Genomic DNA, 14,081 nt, shown 5'->3' on the forward strand with positions numbered 1-14,081 from the left:
ACAGCTCTCCCCTGCCCAGGCAGCAGAAGAGCTCAATCTGCGCGCCACTTGCTTGTTCAATCTCCTGTTCTGTACAACAGAAGGAAACGGGTTAAGTGTAGCACAGGTAAAGAAACAGCACAGAAGGTCTGCATTGCAACAGCGAGTTACCACTTTTTTGTACTGACTTTGGTAGCAGTGCAGGAGCAGAAACACTCAGATCACCTTCACAGTTGGCATATGCTGACTCTTAATAATTTCTATTTCAGGAAAAAAAAAAAACTAACCCGACCACATAAAACTACCTATACATTATCAGAAAATAATCATATTCAATATTTTACAGTACTGGTAATATGTTAGCTGTGTCTGCACTTTTAAGTAAGGGGCCACTAATCAGACAGTGAGCTCCTGAGGAATATATCCATGTGTTAAGTGACTTAAGGATCTCAAAATCAACATATTGCAAAGCTGAAAATTTCAAAGCAGACTGCCTCTCTGAACATTTTCATACCACGAAGTTGAAAGTTCAGTCGTCTCTTTTCACAATACAGAAAGCAGAAAAAGAAAACATCAAGAAGGGAAATCATTAGCAAACCAAAAATGTGATCCTGCAGTTGAAAGCAGTAGCTGGAATATATTTGGAATTAGAGCTTTGTTTTACTTTAGTGATGCTGAGTTTCTGTTTTACATAATCACCACAAAATAAGGTGTACAGCTTAAATCAGGGGTAAGGAAACTGTTTGGCACAAGTGATCCAACAGTTACCAAGTGCTTGAATAGTCAAATACTCTATCTCCTTGCAGGTCTCCTCACCGCAGGGTGTTTTTTATCATCCTTGAAGATTTCAATTTGAAAATAAAACACAGCAATGGGTGCTTAGGTCTGCCTGAACATTTGTACCTCATACTCATCTCTCAAGCGATTTAGAAAGTACCCATTCATTTATTTCACATACATGTATTTACACTGGAGGAAATTCACAACACTGAAAATACAACATTTACACATTCACAAATATACAGTTTTGCACTCTCTCCCAGTTAAGGCCAGGCACTCAGCTTTTCTATCTTTGCAATAATGACAACATCAATTCTCAGTAGACCAAGTGTGGTAGATTTTAAGCAGCATCATTCTCTAAATGTGGTGGTTATATTCTCCAAGGTATTAGGTGGCAGGTTATTTCAGTGGAGGAAAATGCCTCTTGCATGGCATTTGCATAAGCTTCTATAAATCGCAAGCATATAGGTTTATCTGTTTTACCATGCTATCAGTGAACCTTAGTCTACAGAGTTCAGTTATCCTTGTAGTAGCTATTGAAGTTGATTCGCAGTAGAAAATCCTCCAAATGTGGTTGGTATCCTCTATTTACAAGCTTTGTTACCACTGGAAGAAAAACAAAAAAATAAAATAAGCTTCAACTAAGATTCATATTCTAAAGTCAGCCCTGACAGGATCTGTGCATTTTAATTAAAAAAATAAAGCCTAATGCATAAATCTGAAAACTATGGGAAAAAAGGTCTATTTTAAGCACAATAAATGTCCAGTATCTCTGGATACTTACAAAGTATTTCAAATAAGATGCAAGAGAAGGATTATGTGTCAATTCTAAGTGAAACTATATTACTCTAATAGGGCAATACTTTCTCAAGCTGCTTTCACAATGAGACGGTGTGTTCTTATCATGTCAACTGACCAGGAGGTATGTTTAGGTCCTCTGGTGACCTCTGTCAAAGAAGCAGCTCTTCTTGAAGAAGTTTTCTTGACCAAAATCCATTGTGAGACAGAAAACCAAGGAGAAATTCATGGGACAAACCCTCAGGCTCTATAAATGAACAAACTGACTGCTCTAAACATCCTTAAGAACAAAGGGGAAAAGGCAACAGAAACTCCCTAAGCTCAGAGACATCCCATGCACCAATAGAAAGGGAACTGGCAAGCAGCAGTAACATGCAAGGAAGAAGGGAAGTGTATAGTTAGAAGTCAGGGCCTGAGCCAAAGCCATTGAAGTCCAGAGTGCTCTATATTGGCTTTCAATGGATTCTGGATCAGCCCACTGTGAAAGAGAGTATTTTACAATACACAGTGACTGAAGGAACAGGTGTAGATGAACAAGCACACGTTTGTTTTGTAGTGCTTAATAAAGAGAGTGTAAGAACTGGGTCACTCAGCAAATGTCCTTACGGAATGGTCTATTAATCTCTGTCCATGAAGCAACCATAGATCTCGTAGTATGGGCTTAGGTGGCTCCCAGAGGTGCTCTGACTTCCTGTAGAATTTGGAAGCAGCCATTCTAACTCATCCTGAAATATCTGTTTTTGGTCCTTTGACACCATTTTTGGATACCCTTAAGGAATAAAAAGGGCAGCTCATTTCCTAAAGAATATAGTCTCACTAGAAAATATTCTAGCAAAATCGATCTACGGAAAAACAGTTACACTTCCTTCAGGAATTAAGAGATTTCTTAAAAAAAGCCCAAACCCCATGAACCACCTTTGTACTTAGAGGAGGGATAAGTAGCTTCTACTAAAAACACAAGCAAGATCTGAAAGAGAAATGGAAAGACAGATCAACCATTTCTTCACAATATAGGCTAAGCTGACAGTGAGAATGTATTTTATGGTGTTAAAGGAAAACTATTGGCAAATGATCTGTGGAGCTGAAAACCACTTGCCTGGAGCACTGGATATAAGCTCCAACTGGTGCTAGGAGGCGCTCTGTGCTTTAGTCCAACATGGGAATCAGAATTTTCAAATCTCACAATAACGGTAATACTCAACGAATGCAGATATATCTAAAATTACTTCTAAGTGATATTCAACTATCCCTCATTGCCAGTAAAAAGTTTCAGAACTCAATTCCACAGAAAAGAAAAATGCACGCACATATAGGGAGCTAAATACCAAATACTTATTTTGCAAATTACCAAACACTTACGGTCAGTTTTGGGATATCTGCTAGATATCTTGTGTGGACATTTTAACTGACGGCTATGCAGATCTTTGCAAACCACAGTAATGCAGTTTTCAATTGGGAACTACATTTTCTAACATGCTAAGCATACACATCTTCCTACTTTTTCTTCTACTTGCAGAACCTCTATAATTTTTTCAGTTGTCATTTGACTTTTTCTTCTATCTAGAATTTATGCAATTTCTTACCTTTGAATAAGAAGTGGGAGTAATACTTGAAGGTATTGTAGGACTGCTGCATCAGACTGAAGTTGGGATGAACAGCCATTTGCTTCCCTGCATCGAAGCTCCATGACTGAGAGATCAGCTGGCTGCGGAACTTCAGTATGAGGCTGAAGATGCTGTGGATAATGTTCATCACAGGGGCCGCCTTCTCTGTCAACAGACCCCTAGCAGAGCAAAAACAACCTTAGAAATGTAGCTGACGTAACTTACTGGTTGTAGGAAGGAAAATACAAAGGGGTGACAATCCTTTAGGTTTCCTCTTTAATGGCTTTAAAAAAAAATCCACAAGACTGCAGCCAACTGTAATGACGATTTTAAAAAAGGTGCGTAAACCTAACATAATTTGCTTGTACTTCCAAGAAACTGATATTTGCATTGATGCATCTGATTTCTAGAATGACATCTGCATTTGCAAAATAAATAATATTTTAAAACATTATGATGCTCTAAGTTTCTTTAAACTTTAATCCCCTCTCATCCCATCACCTGATATTCAAACAGCAGCTTCAGCCAAGTTTTTTCTTATTAAAACTGAGAAAGAGAGACATGAAAGGACAGATTCGTATCTTGTTTATTGTTTCTGTTCTTTGTCATCTCTTCTCCCTCCATCTCCCCACTTCATCATTCCAGCATATACTCTTTAAGAAACCAAGTAAACCCTAGCTGCTCTCCTCTTATTCCCACACCCTTCTGCCTCATATAAAATAGCCAAAGGGCTAAAAGCTTGTAACTCCTAGAAGACAGATCATAAATCTGTGCAGAGGCATCAGGTCACATTTGTTCCTTCAAAGTTCAGTCCTGGTCACTGCACATATATTAAGGGCATATATAATGTAAAGAAGCAGCATTTTACAACCCTTGAGCTAGGCTTACTTGCACACACTACTCATGCTGAATAAAACAGCATTCATTTACAAAAGTTATGACAAGGATGGGGTGAAAGGAAAACAGAACTGGGGCAAGTGTGCCCTTAGCCTCCAGGTTAGAGCTGTCCTAAGTGGATCTGAAGCTTGCACAGGCAGGAGCGGGAAGGGGGAAATGAAGAGGACAGGTAGATGAGGAAAAGCATCAAAGTACGGACCTGGTAACATGCCATGAAGTTTGCTTCCCTTACACAAGAACACTTACATGTAAAGACTACTTAGTACGTCAGAAGTCACTTTTGCACAAATACGTTACGCTAGACTGGCAGCTCCTTTAACTTAAATATTTCAAACAAAAATAAGTATGGTAGCTTGCCTGAAGATGGCTTTGTTGAGGTATTCAGCATGTGTTCTATGAATTTCTTCCAGGTTGCCTACAGAAGACAGTTTGTTTCCAAATTCACACCATGTAACATGAAGAATTTGATTAGCGATGTAACCTTGAATAACTTTCACAAAATGCTGCATTTCGTGTTTATACAGCTGGAGCTGCCGGAACTGAACAGAATTTGATGCACGACTCACTAAAGCTGAAAATAAAACCAGAAACAGATTCTCATCAGCACCCACAGAGACTGTCTAAAATAGCAATTTTTAAAGGAATGAAGGCTTCTGTTAGTAGAGTCTGTTTAAAACGTCACAAAAACATCTTCAAAAAATTGTGGGTTTTGAAGCCTGATATGACTGTTTATAAGCAACTGTGTAGCACAGCATTTTAAACGGGATGCTCTCTAGATCACTCATTATACTTACCAGTGCGTTTCAAGTGGAACCAAACATCCTTGAGAGTCCACACCATGTGCTTCAGCTGAAGCAAAAAGGAGAAGATCTTGTTGTATTTATTCATGCAGCTCTCAGTGATGACAATGTTGAGAGGCCAGTCAACCTAAAAGAAATAACAGTGCCAATGATACTACTTTTTGCTAGTAGAAATTTTACGAATACTTCAGACACAAGTATTTCAGGGACATACAAATGAACATATGTATTTTAATAATGGAATGGAATGGCCAGGCTAAGTAAATCCTGTAATTTCCATTACACGATTTTTTACTCCATTATTAAGAACATACTCGCTCCACCACGGTACCCAAGAACCATGGCGTAATTGCAGTACTACCACCTTTCTCCATGCCTTCTTACCTTGTACCTTAGCTCTAAGCAACTGAGAGCATCAGGTGCATTGGGCTTGAACACTTCTGGAAGGTACTTGAGGGCAAAAGAAAGATTGGAAGCAAGCTGGGTGTCACCATGAAGACTGTACTGCAATGCTTTATTTAGGATAGAATTAAGAACCAGTGGATTCAGCAGTTCACCAGGTGTTTGTCCTGATCCAAGCTAGGGAAAAAAAAATATTCTAATTACAGAGTATTAATGAAGGCTCCAGAACACATGTGAATTAAAGCAGAACACTAAAGTGTCCAGCCTTGCTCCACCATTCTGACTGGAGGTTTCTACTTCTGCCGTAGGGGTGCATGAACAGCATAAGAAGCAACTTCTGAACTATTTGCTCTTCAGAGCATGAAGGTAATCCCATACCTGTACTGACTTACTTTGATATGTTGGACTGCAGTTTGCTGTGGTTCAGGAGCTGCTGCACATCGCTGCTGCAGGGAATACAGCCTTCAGGCTTCAGTGGTGCAGAAAGCCAGTGACAGGACTGGTATTATCTACCTGACTCCAGTCTGTCTATTGCATCAACTCAGCACCCTCAGAGGTTTACAAATAAAGCTATTCATCGAGTCTAAATCCTCAAGGGCTTTCCCTAGTTGAGTCTAAAGCATTCTTAGGACACAGAGAAATGCATTAGCTATCCTACAGCCGTGTATCTTCACTGGCTACCAGCTATATTAACCCAGGGTATCTCTCCTACCTTGCTGTCTTCCCCATGAACAATGGGATAAGTCACGAAAATACTGTCTCATCAGAGGACTAGTGCTCTCTTCAGCTGTCCTCCTCTCTGCTCTACAGAACATCTGAGGTAAGAGTAGGTATTTTGCAACACAGGCCTTTCCATTGGATTTTAGCAAATGGCAACAGGCTCTTCCAGCCTTTCTGCCAGCAGATGGGAGAGGACAGAGCAATAGTGCAGCTCTTTTATCTTCTTTTCCCATCCAAAGTAATCCAGAGGTGTCAAACTAAAGCAGACAACCCCAAAACAACAGTTAAGACAAGCAAATACCTTCTCAAACAACAGGTCACTGAGTGACTGAGCAAACTCCCCGTCTTCCATTAATAAAAAGTGTCTCAGCGCTTCAAAATGCTTCTCTACATTCAGTTCCACAAAGTAGTAATCAACTATTGCTTTGTTCACAAGAGAAACACTAAGAATAAAAACACAGAAAAGGCATTATTCTTACAAGCAACTCCTTTACTGTTAACATTCAGCTGTGCCTACATCAGATTAACGCTCCAGTACTTAACATCCAAGACAGGATGATATTCACATAAGCCAAAAAAAAAAAAATAGATGGAAAAAATCTTCATCTGAAAATCTACCACTTCTTTCAAATGGGTTCTGAACAGTACTGGGAAAGTATTTTAAGACTGGCTATATATAATGATCTTTAGAACATCCTGCTGGGCCTAGAGCAACGTTTTATCAATAGCCTTGTCTTATCTCTGTCACCTACACAAACAGATTCAGAAAGACTATTAAATCCCCGAGAATATCCTGGTAAAGCTCTGATACTACATACTGAGGGCAGGTCTATACTGAAGTTTGCAGCATAGTGTAGGTATTCAAGCTAGCTTTAAGTAATTTAACTTACATATCAGAGACAGGCTAATCCTGCCAACATACAACTCAGGCTCACTTTGCTTTGCTGAATACACAAATCTGTACACAGATCGTTCTGGTACTCAATCTGAATGTCTAAAACTCAGTTAAGTAACTAGAGCTTTCTAGGTTGCACCAAACTTTGAGTATAGCATGCTTGGGAGTTCATAATGGAAATCCAAACTTACAAGAAAGGAGATTCCAACAGGAACATTTCAACACATCTGTGAATAATTGTTTTTATGACAGAAGCTGACCTTGTACATAATAACAAACCTTTCCTTAAAATATCATTAGATACAGTAATTAAATGGTCCAACATTTATGTGGTTTCCCTATATATTCCAATAGTAACAAGAACATCTTCTATTAAACTTCAAAACAGCCTTGAAGCTGGAGTTCCCATAGAAACATAAAACACATCCTGATTAATATGTATGGGCTTGCACATAATCAAAAGATTTTTCTTTTTTCCTCTTACCTTTCACCTGCCAAATAAAAACTACCACAAACACTACAAATATTACACCTTCTTTTTAAAAGAACAAGGAAACCAGCGGTGTCAAAACTGCTACTGTGTAATCCATGAGTCTGAGAGCAAACACTTCCCTCCAAGCCCTTGTATTTCAAACTGGACTTCAGATTTTTAATTTAGACATAATAAATAAGTTTATGTTACTATTTATAAGTAAAGCTGAACTTTTTAGTTCGTAATGGACCATCCACTGAACCACTTCTAAGATCAAAGAGAAAATGCAGGAGAACAGATCTACACGCAACTCCTGTCTCAAAATAAGAATAAAGAACACATTAACTGATAAATTATGGATCTGCTGTTTCTAACACATACTCACTGAGATACAAGTGGAGCAGTGATAGAACGTTTCATCAGCACTGGCAGAGACAAGAGCTCACTCAGCTGTACAGCCGTTTCATCTGTTGCTGACTGTACCATAGGATCCACAGGAAAAGTGTATGATCTTGGTATCACGTGATGCAAGAGATGAGAAACTGGTAGTTCTGCTAAATGAAAAAATACAGAAACACTGTAAGTTATTATATTTAAGCAATTTGTTTCTATTAATCTCTACAAACCCCTCTAGGTTAGAAAATTATAATATTTCAAATTGTGTTTCTCATCTTTGTGCCTAAAAGCAAATTGTTTGGCTACTGCAGTTCATAATATTTTTTTGGTATATACTGGTAACTCAGGTATATTTTCTGGCACTCAAGCTTTCTTGCTCAAGTTCACCACATCTTCTGTTGGTCTACTGTTCTACTCACACATCAAATCATAACTATCTTGATATTTTTCAATACAATACTGATTCGATAAGGCTTTCAAATAAGCCTGTTCTTTCTTCCATGTATCTTCCTCTCTCTCTTCCTCCTCCTCAGTCATGGGAGCATTAGCTTCAGCAAGTAAAGTTTCTTGAGGCACAGTATCTTGTGGAATTGCCTTTTCAGGTTCTTCTGCCTAAACAAAAAAAAGGACAAATTTTATCAGAGACACTGGCTTTGCCTACTCACACTTAACACGTTCTTACAGGTAACTGAATAGTTGTTCCAACTGAAAAGAGCTTACTCCCCTGTACTTTTCTTACATGTAAAAACAATATTGTATTACTGTGATTACTAGATTACGGCAACTTATTACCTTAACTACCAGTGTGTTTAATACTTAGAAGGAAAAGGAAGTTTTCTCAACAACTACTTTGTTTCTTACCTGTAAGCTCTGTGAGGAATCTGGAGAAGGGTCCCTGTTGACCACATTTGTGGCTACTGTAATTACAAGTAAATTAAAGACAGCATTTACTTAGACCTGCTTATAATACTTAGTTCATACTTCAGACCTGCTCCTGGTGTTCTTCAAAATTTCTCTACAGACTGTCAGAGAAACAACCACCCCAGTAACAGTCCCTCCCCATAGTCCAACCCAGGCAGCTCTACGCGTGTTCTCTACTTGAGATCACACAAGGTCCTGTTTTGGACTAGAATCTTTTTAATGCTCTGTTTCTTTTATATAGGAGACAAGACTAAGCTCAAATTCTTTTCTCTAAATTCTAAAACGTCCAAATGTCCAAAAAGTTATGCAAGGAATTAAGGAGTAAGTACCTATTTTGAACATAAAACATAACAGTTACTTTCATGAACTCTTAAACAAATGCTGACTGAACAAACTTAATTTTATTTTACCATCTTGTTTCTCTTCTACTGTATTTTCTTTTTTGTCATCTTTAATATTAATGTCAGAAAAGACGGGAACACCATCAGATGGCTGCGACTGTGCTGAAGTCTTTTCCTCAACTTGTAACGTTTTTGCGTCCTTTCTGCTCCCTTCAGCAGGAGACAATTCTTCACTGTACAGAAGCGTCTGAACTGTGGAGTCAGATGAAGGACCAGTAATGGTTTTACGATGAGGTATTGGATCATTTTCTGTAGATGGGGCCCACTCCCCTATTTGGATGCTTGACTGGGATGCGTGACCAAATGGGCTCCAACGAGATTTCAAAGGCTCCGTATCTGAAACCAGTTCTCCAATTTTGATGTGCGACTGTGAAGCGTGCCCATGGATGTTCCAGCGAGGTCTAGCTGAGACCACCTCTGACACATTTTCACCAATCTTGATATTGGCATCAGATGCATGGCCATGGATGTTCCATCGAGGTCTCATAGGAGCTACATTTGACACATACTCTCCAATCTTAATATTGGCTTCTGAAGCATGACCATGAATGTTCCACCTTGGCCTTGAGGGCTGTACCTCTGAAGCATATTCCCCAATTCTAATATGAGCTTCAGAAACATGCCCATGAACATTCCATTGGGGTCGGCTCGATTCAACATCAGAAACATAGCTGCTGATTTTTATATGGGAGTCTGAAAAATGCCCATAAAGACTTGAATGTGGCTGGTAAGTGTCCACATGAGGTACGTATTCTCCCACTCTGATGTTGGCATCAGATGCATGTCCATGAACATTCCACCGAGGCCTTCTGTACTCTACATCAAACACATTTTCTCCAACTCTAACCTGTCCCTGCCAAGCTGCAGATGGTCTTAGAACTGTACTAAAATCATACTCGTTTTCCTCATGCAATGGTGCACTGTCTTCTCCTTCAAGTGCTCCTCTCAAGACATGCCGATTTTCATTTACTTGAGAAGTCTCTGAAAGATCTGAGTTAATATTTCGGAATGCTTCATCTAGCAAAGAACCTTGTATGCTAATAGCAGCAGGTTGTTCATCTTGTGGCTTTGATAAGAAATCTTCTATATTCACATTGGATTCAGGCAAGAAATCAGCACTGTATAGAGTATTGCATGCTTTCTCTGAACTCTGGAGATCACTTTCAGATCCTGCTACTTCAGGCTGAAAATGCTGATCAGCATTACTATTTGTTGGCTCTGGCATGGGCAGTGCTTCTTCAGCAGAAGTAGCAGATTCCAGTCCAGACTCAGACTCTCTACTGTCAACTGTCTCATTACAATGCAGAGGTTTCACAGGTAACATCTAAAAAAAGAAATAGTTATTACACTGTATGGCTAGTCACATAACCAAGCCACTATTATGGCACTACTTTATTACACGTAAGGTTTAAAATTTTCCAGTTTTTCAGATGTACTACAAATAATGTGGCAACTGCTCACCCTGCTGTCATAGTGAACCTTCTGTCTACTGAAGTGAAATGAACTCCCCTGAGGGAAACCTGGAACAGCAACCTGGAGTTCATGAAGAAAATAAACTCACCTGTGAATGTGGATCTTCCACAACAGGATTTTTATCTAAAGCAAACTGGCACTGTTTGTAAGGAATAATATCTAATTTTCTCCTGTAGTTTCCGTCTGGAAGTTTTTCAAGCATTTCCTATAAGTAAAAATGACAAAACCAAAAGTCTTAAAGTACCAAGTACAAAATATTCTAAATTACGTTTCTTACAGTTTTCAGAAGATACCTCGATCCGTTTTTCATCTTCTAATAGAAACTTAAGACGGGCTGTTTCCAACTTGTGTCGCTGGATTTTCCATAATGCTCTTTGTTCCCTACGGGCTGCATCATCAGAAAGTTTGCTATAATGGTCAATTAATTCTTGCCTAAATGAAGGTAAAAATAAACCAAAGTTACAGATTTTCGCCCACTGATTTTCATATTCCATTCTAAAGGACATTTTTGCACTTTAGAACGGAGAAGCATTTTTCAAATGTAGAAGTCAGAGACTTCAATCACAGAGGATAAACGTGTGGAGAAAACAGGACTGTATTCTTAGTCAATACATGTTTTTATAGCTTTTCTTAGTAGATCACTCATTTATTTTAAGTATTTCTAGATATAACAGAAGAAAGTTAAACACAACTAGATGCACAACAGGAGCAATTCAAATAATTACCGATCTAACTCCTCCATCTGTTTTTTACTTCTGCTTTGAAATACATATGACTAGTTTTGCTGTGGGCTCAGCTTTTAATTGTAAAGCGCAGCTAAATTTTTTCCTCAAATGCTGATCATAACATAAACCAGCCTTTGGGTTGCCACAAATCAGTCTGTCCCAGATTTTTGGGGCACTAACCATTCCTAAATCACAAAATTACACACATTACAAAAAACCCCTTACATCTGTCTTTTAACTGCAAACATTACCCTCGTAGTGCAATGTTTGGGAACTACTAGGACCATAAGTTTGAATATAGAATAATTTTTCCTGAGGTCCTTATGATAGTTTTGGAGTATTTAAGCTTTGAGAGACTATTCAGATACATTTACCTTGCCTTTTTTTCCAGTTCTTCTTCTAAAGCTTTCAATCTTTTTTCTCTCTCTCTGAGTTCTCGGGCATAGCTGAAATCATCATCAATCTCCTCCTGCTTTATTGCAAGGCGACGCTGCATAAATATTTAAAACTTTTAAAAGCCCCTCTCAGTACCAGCTGTAATGCACACATCTACAAGAAGTTCTTATTTGTACCCCATGAGCTATTCATTCAACTTCAGTACAATAAATCCAAGACACCCTTTCAATTATTTGCCTAAGAAATAGTTGGCCTTCAGAAAAATACACACACCTCTTGGTCTTTTGCAAATTGCTCTTTCAGCTTTTGAAACTGTTCCCGTTTCTTTGAGCCCAAAGCCATCCGTTCTGATATCTGTCGATCTGTATTACAATAAAGATATTGTTAGTTTACATTAACCAACCCACTTGAAAACACATCAAACCACCACACAGCTCACCACACAAACCACCACCACAGCTTACCATTAATGGCCTTTAGTACTTTGCTTGCCGTTTCTCGAGCATGAAAAATTAATTCTTGTTTGGCTATTTCCATGCGCAAATCCTAAAAAAAAAAACCAGAACAAACAAATACTGATGTGAATTTTTTTCTACTGTAATGGTTATTAATCTATGATTACAGTACAGAAATGTGAATAAAGCAATTAATTAAATGTAAAGTCTGCAAATTAATATTGAAAGTTAATACCCGAGACCTTACAAGAAACCAAATCCACTTGATATATACACTACATTGATGGCATCTGAAAGACAGAAGTCTCTTTATAACCAAAACAATTCTGAAAAAACAATTAGCTATGCAAATTGCAGAAAGAGTCTTATCTGGTTATTAATTAGCTTGTCATGTTTGTTGAGTTATAATCTAACAACCTTTTCAGTAGGAAGGCAGATCTGCTGCTGCAATGAAGATGGAAGCCCAAAACTCATTTAATATATAAAGACGCCAAGAAATGACAACACACCACCTACACTTTTAAAAATTGTATTAAATAAGTTTATTTGCTCCGATAACAATTCAAACAGCACTTGACCAATTAAAAAATTCTGACTATGAACAGAATTCTTTCAAAGTTGTAACAAAAATTAAAAATAAGTATAAAAAAAGAAATCCAAACAATAAGGTTTTTACTATTTTATTAATTTACCTTTTCTTCCTTGCTTATGGAACTGTAACGGGCAATTCTTTCCATTCGGCCTACATACACTGCACAATCTCTCTCTATTTCTTTCAGCTCTTCAAGCGAAAAAATAACTGAAATCCGGGGAACAGGTATATCTGACCAACATATATAGTGCTGAAAAAGGAGAAAATTAATTTTAAATATATTTTAAACTGTAAAATGTTAGATGATGAACTCAATTATATATTTCTTTTAACTGAGCAATGTTTCTAAATACTGAAACAAGACAAGGACCTAAATTTTTTTATATCATCTCTTTCAGCATTTATATCATTCAAAGTATGAGAGAGAGGTGTAATGTTCCAGAACTTGTATCCCAGGTCAAGTTCTCAGGGTCCCATCTTTCCCACTGGACAGGAATCTAAAATCTGATACAGTCATTTACACTAGTCATGTTCTAAATGTCTAAAATTTTGCTTTTCTGAATATCCAAATAAACTGAGACTGAGTAACTCGGTGTCAAATGCATCTCCTCTATCAAAAATTAGGTTTTGTTCATGTATATCCCAAACAGATCCCTACTTAATAGGAACTGTCTGGAACATAACTAACATAGACCTACAGGAGAGAGCTCTACACAAGACATAACTCTCAAAAGTATGGCCAGTACACATCACAGAGTACCTGTTCTCTAAGCTTAGGTCTTTCTGCTCCACCTCAACCTCTGTAAATCTCTGAAGCTGTTCTACTCAGTGCAGAAAATAGGTAAGTGAGCTTTTTAAAAAAAAAAAAAGAAAAAAGGCACACAAGCATGCACACACGGCATTCCCCAGTCTACTGGTAAAAGCCAGAAGATGGGATGCCCAGAGCTGTGTTCCTGGGACTGTGTTAGCCTAAACAAAAGGGAAGAGCCAGCTGTTTAGGGCATTATCATGGAAAGGGATGAAATGTGACTGGTACTCTAACAAAGACAGAAGATGATTGAACCTGAGTGACTCACATCCTGGAAGAATGTTCTGTTAAGATACTGTGTTAGTGACTGATAAAGCCGTAATTTATAATGGACATGATGGCCAACACTTTTATAAAAAGCCCAATATTACAGGCATACCTGAGTCATGGTTTGAGAATACTTATCAGAGCAGACTCAGGAGAACTAGTAGAGGGTCAGTTCTTTTGAGATATTAGGCTTATACCTGATAGCTGATCTCAGATAGCTGATGTTGAGCTGCTCAGCTCTTTCAAGACTAGGCAGCTCTAATCTTAAAAGAAAAGATAATACTAATTACTTGGGAAAGA

General features: G+C 38.1%; 1 protein-coding gene across 1 annotated transcript in view; it reads right to left on the minus strand.

Moving 5' to 3' along the window:
- Positions 1-904: 904 nt before the first annotated feature.
- The window catches only part of TUBGCP6 (tubulin, gamma complex associated protein 6), a 21,746-nt gene continuing 8,569 nt past the window's right edge, over positions 905-14,081 (minus strand). The window contains exons 10-25 of the mRNA XM_010192558.1: positions 12,807-12,956; positions 12,124-12,205; positions 11,933-12,021; positions 11,638-11,753; positions 10,832-10,970; positions 10,627-10,743; positions 9,075-10,389; positions 8,605-8,660; positions 8,163-8,355; positions 7,733-7,901; positions 6,282-6,423; positions 5,243-5,437; positions 4,853-4,985; positions 4,416-4,629; positions 3,141-3,340; positions 905-1,365 (exon numbers count right to left, since the gene is read on the minus strand). Of these exons, the coding sequence (XP_010190860.1) occupies positions 1,274-1,365; positions 3,141-3,340; positions 4,416-4,629; positions 4,853-4,985; positions 5,243-5,437; positions 6,282-6,423; positions 7,733-7,901; positions 8,163-8,355; positions 8,605-8,660; positions 9,075-10,389; positions 10,627-10,743; positions 10,832-10,970; positions 11,638-11,753; positions 11,933-12,021; positions 12,124-12,205; positions 12,807-12,956 (3,402 nt within the window). The 3' untranslated portion in view covers positions 905-1,273. The remainder of the gene's footprint in view (positions 1,366-3,140; positions 3,341-4,415; positions 4,630-4,852; positions 4,986-5,242; positions 5,438-6,281; positions 6,424-7,732; positions 7,902-8,162; positions 8,356-8,604; positions 8,661-9,074; positions 10,390-10,626; positions 10,744-10,831; positions 10,971-11,637; positions 11,754-11,932; positions 12,022-12,123; positions 12,206-12,806; positions 12,957-14,081) is intronic.

The sequence above is a fragment of the Mesitornis unicolor genome, unplaced genomic scaffold (assembly GCF_000695765.1).
Source record: "Mesitornis unicolor isolate BGI_N332 unplaced genomic scaffold, ASM69576v1 scaffold35479, whole genome shotgun sequence".
Classification (NCBI taxonomy): Eukaryota; Metazoa; Chordata; class Aves; order Mesitornithiformes; family Mesitornithidae; genus Mesitornis; species Mesitornis unicolor.